Genomic DNA, 10,557 nt, shown 5'->3' with positions numbered 1-10,557 from the left:
TTTTAGAAGGGTGTTATAGAAATCACACGGGTAGAGATTAGGTGAAAATACTGTAACTTGAAGTTGTTTGCTGAGAGTCTTTGAACTAATTTTGTTTAGTGGATTTCCTTCCTGGCTTGGTAGCCCCCAGACGTAGGTGTGTTTGCACCGAACTGGGTTAATAATTGCTTGTTTCGTTTTTCATTTGTTTCATGGTTTTTATTATGTTCATATTTCACTTGTTGTTTAGATATTAGTGTCGTGACATTGCCTTCGACATCTCATATCTGATACCAGAATTTCAATGTTCAAAATATGAAGGTGACCGTTAGTCGAATTGTCATCCAGTGTAAACTTCATTTTTTTAAACACCTTTTATTTTTACTAGTTGAGATGGTGGTTTCATGTCGGTGGTTTTCGGATAGGAAATCTTCCTCAATTATTCTTTGATGTGGAGTTTTATGTTGTCATCAGCTTTCAAAAATCTCTCTTGTATCACTTCCCATTTGGTCAAAATAGAGATATTTGATTAACCGTCATCCATGACACCACAATCGTCAAACCAATGTATCTTCCAATAAATGTAAACCTCATCCATTCTTATTGAATCACCAAGTTTCACCTTTTTTTTGCAATAACACAAGCACGTGGGAGACCATATATTTTCACAATTATGCATCCATACTTTACGCTATCAAAGTCTATGTTATCAGCTTGTTTAGCAACGTGAAAAATATAATTCAAACTCGTCCGAGAAATGTATTCCACATAGCCCTTACATTCGTTTGCGTCTTGAACTCAAATTTGATGAACTCGATCTTCCCTAAATTGGTGAGCTTAAATGTGCGTCCGATGTAGAGCTGGAGAAGGAGACATTTGTGACATACCAGTCAATGTTTATTTGTGACATTTTAGACATTTCCAGTTTGTGTGAAATACAACATAGAAATGCCTTAATTTATATAAGTCATAGATCAATATGGTGAGCTTAAATGTGTGTCTTGAACTCAAATTTGATGAACTCGATCTTCCCTAAATTGGTGAGCTTAAATATGCGCCCGATGTAGAGCTGGAGAAGGAGACATTTGTGACATACCAGTCAATATTTATTTGTGACATTTTAGACATTTCCAGTTTGTGTGAAATACAACATAGAAATGCCTTAATTTATATAAGTCATAGATCAATATGGATCACTTAATAAATGGTATGCAGATTCCTGAGATATATTTCCAGTTCTGTACCCTATTATCTTATTCCGGAGATGCATCTCGAGAACTTCTCTTGAAGCAGTTCCATTAGAGAACCTTTAAAACAAAACTTTTTTTACAAAAGAAGAAATATTGTTATGGGGATGATCAAGAATGCATTAAGACACAATATGAATAAATGTTAAATATATTACACTTCGTTTATATTGAGACACAATTACATACACTTATTTATCCAGCTAAACAAGAAATTAAAACAAATCAAAACATATGTCATCGGCTAAATCTATGGGTGGTACCCCTTTAGACTTTTGTGCATTTGATTTTCTTTCAATATTGCTCAATTTCTCAAACTCTTACATCCTTTCCATAAAATGATTCGGCTAAGTCTCGACTTTTGTTGTTGAATGAGTCGTCCACTCCGGTGATGTAAGTGGTATAGGGCATCCCACTGTCAAGTAAACTTGGACAAAATGACTTGATTTTGAGATCCACCAAATACACATAATATGATCATTTGGATTTTATGATGGGGTGGTACGCAGTGGAAAAAAGGTTTCTGAAAAACAGTATCATGTCATATCAACACACACTCAATCATACACACATGCTATTAGGTGACCCATTTCAGAGAAGCACATCTATTTTATCTCCGGAGTTGGTCCACTAAGGCAAGGAACAAGAGACTCATGAACTTCATCAAAGTGTTCTTTCTTTCTGTACAGTTGTGTGTATGATTCTTTATGAGTCCCTAACTTTTACATAGGTTAATAACAGACAAGTATATGGTTATCTTCTCCTTTACCAAGTAAAGCTGAAATAACTCTATATCCATAATTACCACCCCCTCAGTATCAATGATCCGCTCGATGTATTTGTGCATAAAAATCGACATCTCGTCAATGAATGGAATCTTTGGTGGAAGCGGCGTAGGAGGTGATTTGCTAATGCGAGTTTCTTTGACAACACTTTTTTTGAGATTTTGGAGTTGGTGAGTTGGGAAATTTTTTGTCAACATGTTCAAAATATGAAGGTGACCGTTTGTCGAATTGTCATCTAGTGTAAGCTTTATTTTTTTTCGGAACACCTTTTATTTTTACTAGTTGAGATGGTGGTTTCATGTCGGTGGTTTTCGGATAGGAAATCTTCCTCAATTATTCTTTGATGTGGAGTTTTATGTTGTCATCGACTTTCAAAAATCTCTCTTGTATCACTTCCCATTCGGTCAAAATAGAGATATTTGATTTACCGTCATCCATGACACCACAATCGTCAAACCAATGTCTCTTCCAATAAATGTAAATCTCATCCATTCTTATTGAATCACCAAGTTTCGCCTTTTTTTGCAATAACACAAGCATGTGGGAGACCATATATTTTCACAATTATGCATCCACATTTTACACTATCAAAGTCTATGTTATCACCTTGTTTAGCCACGTGAAAAATATAATTCAAACTCGTCCGAGAAATGTTACTGACCAACTAAAATTAAAGAGTGTTGTCTTTAAATCTGTGTTCCAAGACTGCGATGCTTCGACCAAATGATATTTGTATTTCATTATGCTTGTTTTGAATCATATGGTTCAGAGAGTCACAATCTCCACACAAATCACTTTTACTATTTCCCAACCAAATTTTCAAAGTAGTGTGGGCAAACTCAACATTGTTAGTTGTTATATTTCCAAGGTGTCTAACATTGTCAGTCCATGCACAAACAATTTTCTCCTTTACCTAGTCAAGAATTGTGCTTTCAACATATTTCAACAAATCAACATATTTCAACAAATCAAGATACTTTTCACACACTTTCCTGTAATGCATAAGGGAATTGACATATAATTCTTTTGTGGAAGAATTTATTATATGATTCCATGCATCCATTATTTTTTCAACAACCACACCTGTTTTTCACCAATTTTCCATCTTCGAACTCTATTTGTTTCGTCTCTACCTCTGGTTTAACCCGACTTTTCACATTCTTTGTTATGTGATACCTACAAAGTAATGCATTAGAATAAGAAAATACATTTGCAACCGAATTTCTCAAGGCGATATCGCGATTGGTAACAATCACTTTAGGCATCTCACATTGGTCATTCAATAGTGTCTGACCCACCTGTAAGGCCCAAGTAAAATTTTCCTTTTTTCACACTCAATAAAGCAAACCCAACATAATATGTCTTCTCAATTGAGGTAGCACCAACCATCTCTAGTAATGGAAGTTTATACTTGTTGGTCTTGTAGGTTGAATAAAGTATGAGCACAACAAGAAACGTGTTGAACAACTCTATAGAATCAAGATGAGTCCAAAATATATCTTTAACAATAACTTCATCCTTGCACGTTCAGTACCTAGAAACATAAATGTTATCCTCTAACAGTTTTAAGAGTTGTTGCATTTTAATTTTATCCCCCCACAAGCGCCTTGTTAGTTAGGTACGAATGTTATACATTTGCTTGATATTTGATATATTTTTGGATCTTTTCCATTTCAATGTTGAAAATATATTTTTCGGTTGAACCAAATTCAATGTCATATCATCAACGCACCCCTTCTCTTTCGGCATGAGACGACACACACTATGATGATCGACTAATTTTTCACACAAATCATGGTTATGCAAACCACATATCACATTAAATCTTCAGTTTTGTTTGCCAAGATGTAACTATGCACCTTAAACGAACACTCATATTTTCTTGAATCAATGTCATATAAAAAGAAGTCAATGTGGATTCGATCTTTTTATTACTGCGACATTATCAGTACAATTGCCGAGAAGTCATCGGTGCACATGAATATGCATCTCCGGAGCAATCTGTAGTAAAAATTGGCGTTTCAGAGAGGGATGCTTAGAGTGTAAATTGGATTTTTCTGGAGATGAATCTCCAAAATAAATTTGACAAAATATATTGGGTATGGCTCAATTTTTACGTTTTGACTTAAGTTAATGGTGTGTCCGAAGATGCATATCTAAAATCTGAGGGACAATTTTGGATTTTTATAGTGTGATTTTCCATCTCACAGGTGGTCAGAAATGAGGATTTCTTATCCCACAATATGGGGTGGAATAACACCCTATGAAAATCCAAAAATGTCTCTCACAATTCATAGATGCATCTCCGAACGCACCTCATGCACACAAAATTCTTTTTTTAACCACACTATGATTTTATGATTAAATTTAGTTCGAAAATGCATTTCAGGAATGTCTCCGGAAAACATTTCGGAAACTTGTAAATTATGTTCATACCACATATCATAAATGGTTGTATCATTCAAAAATGGTTGTATCGTTCAAGAAAAGAATTTGATGGATATTGTGAGTTTAGACCACAAATGGAACAAACGAAATCACTATTATATCATTCATACCAGTCTTCTAATTCTAGTTTAGGAACACTTGAAACACTCCATAATTTTTTTTTAAAAAGTAAAAGGTTAAGAAGATTCCTTACAAAAGATTGATATCTGCAATTTTAGAGGAAAATTATAAAATTCTTTCATCATTTAATTCGATTAATAAAACTTAAAGCTCAAAACATATTTTATCTAATCTTTAATCACAAGAACTTGAAAAAGTTGTACCGGAGATAGATGCTAAATTGGACATAAAACAAGGTGGTAAGTTGGAAAATTAGTTTTTGCAAAAGTTGATAGTTCAATTGGTACCTCTAGGAACATGATTGAATGATCATCTAGTGCCCCCAAAGGATAGTTGATGCCCCTACTGATCCAAAGTAAAAAAGAGGAAGTTTGTCTAATTAGTTACCAATATCAATAATTTTGCTAGAAGAAACAAAAAGACAACTAATTTTATCTCTCTTTTCATTCCAAAACTCAACCTCTATCACCATCTCTAAAAATGAATACGATGATTCCCAACCTATAAATATAATTTAAAAAAATAAAATTAGATCATGTGTTTTTCTGTTGAGGATATAATTTAATTTAACTATTTTCAATTTATGTAAGCACTCTTTCCTACTATAGTAGTGTAGTGTAACTATCCTCTTTTTTTGATTCCGAAGATATATTTTTAAATTAAATTTATTCATAAAATTAGAACGTGACTCAAAAACGAATGAGAGCGTGAGTAAGAAAAAAATAAGTCATGTATGCATAAGGAAAAGAATAAGTAATGTGTCCATAAGATGCACGAATCCCTACCAGAAAATTTTACCTTATACCCCCACATTTATCCTTATACCCCTACATTTTATAAAAAATACCAATTTTATCCTTATATATTTTTAAATAATTTATTATTTTATTATTTAAATATTTTTTAAATTTTATTTTACATACCAGAAGACTTTGTAAAAGAATTTCGGTAGTCATTTTTTTACGTATTTTTTAAATTTTTTTTATTTACCGGAAGACTTTACAAAAGAGTTCCGGTATACAAAAATTGACTACCGGAACTCTTTTACAAAGTCTTCCGGTATACAAAAAAAAAGTCAAAAAATATTTGAAAAATGAGTACCGGAACTCTTTTGCAAAGTCTTCCGGTTCACAAAAATTGACTACCGAAACTCTTTTGCAAAGTCTTCCGGTACACAAAAAAATAATAATAAAATATTTGAAAATGACTACCGGAACTCTTTTGTAAAGTCTTCCGGTACATAAAATTTGACTACCGGAACTCTTTTGCAAAGTCTTCCGGTACACACAAAAAAAATGTTAAAAAAATATTTGAAAAATGACTACCGGAATTCTTTTGCAAAGTCTTCCGGTACACAAAAATTGACTACCGAAATTCTTTTGCAAAGTCTTCTGATACATAAAAAAATATTAAAAAAATACTTGAAAAATGACTACCGGAACTCTTTTGCAAAGTCTTCCGGTACACAAAAATAAAATTTTAAAAATATTTTAAAAATAAAATAATAAATTAATTAAAAATATATAAGGATAAAATTGGTATTTTTTATAAAATGTAGAGATGGAAGGATAAATGTAGGGGAATAAGGTAAAACTTTCTCCCTACCAAATTCCCTTCATGCTCTCATTAAACAAGGGGTAAACCCAAACACGGAAGGCCCTACTTACATTTAGCCCAACAAGTTCGTCAATGTCATAAAAAAAAAAAACGACCTCGTGAAGATCATGGTCTTCAAGCTTCAACCCAACAACCGTAACAGATTCGATCTAATCTAATCCAGAAATGGCGACTGCAACGGAGGCGAGGCTAGATCAACTCCCTTACGCTCTACTCGCCACCATAATGACCAAACTCGACGTCGCCTCCATCTGTTCATTATCCTCCACTTGCTCCACCTTCCGCTCATGCGCCAAACACATCCTCTCCTTCCTCCCCAATTTCCATCTCATCGTAACTCTATCTATCCATCGAATCGAATCGATCTCACTTTCTAGGTTTTCGAATTTCCCGAATCTCACAATGTTTGTTTTTATTTTCTTCAGGATATTGCGCCTTCTGGTGACTTGCTCACGCCGTTGCTCCCGCCTAATCCTTACATGAAGAGCCTCAAAGTTGATTGTGACCGTCTCGATGATTCCGCGATTTCTTATTTGGTGAAACCGTCGCTGCATGAGCTTTCTTTGTTCAATTGTTCTGATTTTAGTGGGAAACTTCTCTCTGAGATCGGTACTCAATGCAAGGACTTAAGGTTTGTTTGGTGATAATTAATGATGAATTAGATATTCCTAGTATGGATCTATGATATTTACATGGTTGATTATGAATTTTTTTTGTTTGGGGATTGATTGGTTATTTCACAATCACATAGCTTAGTGGTGTTGTATTTAATAGTATCGTTTATTTTCATAGGTCTCTTTACTTGGGTTCAGTTGCAGAAAAAAGAGGGAGGGCAATTCATATATCTGATCTCGAGGAGTTACTCACTGGTTGCTCCCAGTTGGAAGTAAGACATGCTAACAGTTACTAACAAAATATAACAAGTTTGTAACATATATAAACTATGAAGCACAAACTCCGACACCGATTAAAACATAGAACATCGACACCGTTACATAAAGTATTTAATATTTATTTAGCCATCTATCTATTATTATTAAAAAAAGTTAAATATATTATAATCAAAATGGATGTCTTTAATTCTGCATTGATAACATTTAGGCAATTGATGCAATACACGTTTAACCCTTTTAGTTGTGTAAGAGATTTGTCCAATAAATGTATAGGATGTTGAAGCAAAAGAATAAACAATTTTTTTTGAAACACTTGATTGAATTGTCCGACATGTGTTGTGTGAGTATCATACAGGTTTCAGACACCGAATTAAAGTGTCGAAACAAAGAAAAAAGACGTTTTTGGGGACACTTGTAAGACTTTTCCGATACGTGTCGTACGAATGTCATACAAGTGTCGGACACCGCAACACACCTACTTTTAGAGGGGTCTGTGCTTCATAATATATAAAATATATTAAAGAAAGTTAAAGCTTTCAGATTCTTCAAGATAGTTACTAATGAATAACTTTCATAGGTCACAAACTGATATACATCCTTTTTACATTATAAATGCTATGGTCTTAATATGAATATTTTTGTTGCATTTATTAGTATTCATTGATCTCGTGCTTGACTTTACTTTTATTAACATTTATCACCCTTAACGGATGTTGAGTTTTACTTGCTATGGTAAAAGCTTCTATACTAGTAATTGACTTCGATTTGCCTAATTCATCATTGTGTTTTTTGCATAAGTTTTTTCTTGTTTGGATGTACATTTATTGAGCTTCAAAAGTTCAATTGATCATTAACTTTTATGTAGAACAAAGGGAAATGGTAAAACTTGGGCAACTACATTTCTAGACGAGTGATTGTTTTTACTGCAACACCTTAATAATCATCCTAATAATTATAATTTATAACGTCTCTGAAGTTTCCCCTGGCTCTTTCTTCAAGTTTTTACTTTACTTTGCATTTTTCTGTTGTAAAGTATAATGATGATATGTTTAGTAGTTATTAATGCAACTAGATCTAATGTGTATTATGGTTGATTTTGTAGGTTTTGATTCTGATGTTTGACGTCTCTCTCTTTCTACGTCAAAACTTAGCTCGAGTTTGGGCTTCTGCCTCTGAGAAACTTACTTCTCTTGAGATTGGATACATTTCTTCAGTAACAGTGATTGAACTGTTCAGCTCAAACATGGGATCTCATCAGCCACCTAATCCTATTCAACCATCAATACTTCCAGGAATTCTAAAATTGTGTCTTTCGGTGAACTATATAACGGATGCTATGGTTGCCACAATATCCAAAGGTCTCATCTTTTTGACTCATTTGGATCTTCGTGATGCACCATTTGTTGAACCAAGAATTACATTTGATCTAACCAACGCTGGTCTTCAGCAAATTAATCAACTTGGGAGATTGAAACATCTTTCATTGATCCGAAGCCAAGAGTTCATAATTTGTTACTTTCGAAGAGTAAACGATCTCGGATTACTTTTAATGGCTGACAAGTGTGCAAACATGGAGAGTATATGTCTTGGTGGTTTTTGTCGTGTCACAGACACCGGAATCAAAACTCTCTTGCATTCTTGCTCTCGTCTATATAAACTTAAGGTCACTCACGGGACTCAATTATCCGATCTAGTCTTTCATGATATCTCTGCAACATCCCTTACTTTAACACATGTGAGCTTAAGATGGTGCAAGCTATTAACCAATCATGCAGTTCTTAGTTTGACATCAAACAGAGAACTTAAAGTTCTCGACTTGAGAGATTGCAGGAGCCTTGGGGATGAAGCTCTCCGAGCCATTGGCGTGCTTCTGAAACTGAAAATTTTACTAGTAGATGGCTCTGATATAACTGATGCTGGACTTTCATACTTACGGCCAACTGTTATAAATTCACTATATGCGTTGTCTCTTCGAGGGTGCAAGAGACTCACCGATAAATGCATAACAATTTTATTTGATGGTTGTGGCAAGCTGGAATTAAGAGACTTGGATCTATCCAATCTTCCTAACCTCTCAGATAATGGAGTTCTGCAGCTTGCAAAAAGTCGAATTCCTTTTTTGGATCTTCGAATGCGACAATGCCCTTTAATTGGTGATACCTCGATCATGGCATTAGCTTCAATGATGACAGATGATGCTGGATGGCATGAAAGTGGTTTGCGGTTGTTGGATTTATATAACTGCGGTGGCATTACGCCACTTGCTTTTCGTTGGTTAAAGAAACCGTATTTTCCAAGGCTTAAATGGTTAGGAGTGACCGGAAGTGTTAATAGAGACATGGTAGATGCTTTAGCTAGAAGTAGACCTTTCTTGTACGTAGCATGCGATGGCGAGGAGCTCGGGCCTGACCCGTGTGATATGTCTGATGGTTTATATACACATGATTATGATGAGGTGGATGAATTTGAGCAGTGGCTTCTTGAAGGTGATATTAATACAGATGATGAAGAAATGGACGATGCTGAAAATGTTGAAGAGTTGATTATGTAGTTTGCTGCTAAACACTTTGTATATTTCTATTATGTGCCTATTTGTTGTATGTAACTTATCATCTAGCGAGGTGTTACTGTGTTACTGCCCCATATGTTTTGGCATCTAAGACTATTTTATGCTCTGCAATGTATCTTGTTGTGTAACAGTTCATTAGAAATGTAAGTTTAACTAGGGAAAAATTTACGGTGTAAAAGTTCATTAGAACCCAACAATTAGTTAAAAGCGGTGCAAAATTTATTTATGGTTAAATATGTTTCTTGTCTTTAAATATTTCAAATTTTTAGTTTTATAAAAGTTTTTTTTGATAATAGTTTTTCTAAAGTTTTTTGACAACAATTTTGGTATTTATTGTCTATTTTCTCTAAATGAAACTAATGTGCTACATCACGTGGAAGATTTGATCAACATCATTACAAAAACGTGTTAGATTGTGGGTTACATATCACTTTAATTGTTAAGTTGTATGAAACGAAGATAAATGATTTTCTACTATTGAACATGTTTCACTATTCAACCAATCTCCTTCCATTTTCTCCCTCACTGTTACGTGAATTATCGAATACCTTCATCCATGTCAAGTCCATCCATGCACAAATATGAGAAATGGGGATTTTGGGACATAAATAGAATATTAATGTAATTAATGTGTTAAGGAGGGAATTGCGAAGAGTTGAGGGGAATGAGTGGAAATAATGAAAATAAAATTAGGTTTTATTTGTTTTAAATAAGAAAATGGGGAGAGGGAAGTGGTAGTATGTAAAAGTTGGGGAGAAAGTGAGAATTTGGAGTTTAAGAGGCAACCCTAACTAGAGGAAGAACTCCATACCCAAGTTTCAATCTTTTGTTGTAAATTTGAGGTAGGGGAAATTATTCATCTATGGATATCTTATGCATAAAGGATGGAGAGGGATCCT

At 34.1% G+C, this 10,557-nt stretch overlaps 1 protein-coding gene across 1 annotated transcript; it reads left to right on the top strand.

Moving 5' to 3' along the window:
* Positions 1 to 6,181: 6,181 nt before the first annotated feature.
* Positions 6,182 to 9,892, top strand: LOC127091884 (F-box/LRR-repeat protein 10). Its single transcript, XM_051030608.1, has 4 exons — positions 6,182 to 6,529; positions 6,622 to 6,827; positions 6,989 to 7,082; positions 8,192 to 9,892. The coding sequence occupies exons 1-4, from the start codon at positions 6,362 to 6,364 to the stop codon at positions 9,638 to 9,640; spliced, it is 1,917 nt and encodes a 638-aa protein (XP_050886565.1). The 5' UTR covers positions 6,182 to 6,361; the 3' UTR covers positions 9,641 to 9,892.
* The last annotated feature ends 665 nt before the right edge of the window (positions 9,893 to 10,557 follow it).

This window comes from Lathyrus oleraceus, chromosome 6, assembly GCF_024323335.1.
Source record: "Lathyrus oleraceus cultivar Zhongwan6 chromosome 6, CAAS_Psat_ZW6_1.0, whole genome shotgun sequence".
Taxonomy (NCBI): Eukaryota; Viridiplantae; Streptophyta; class Magnoliopsida; order Fabales; family Fabaceae; genus Lathyrus; species Lathyrus oleraceus.
Note: the sequence above shows the minus strand (reverse complement) of the source record. Positions and strands in the feature narration are given on the sequence as shown.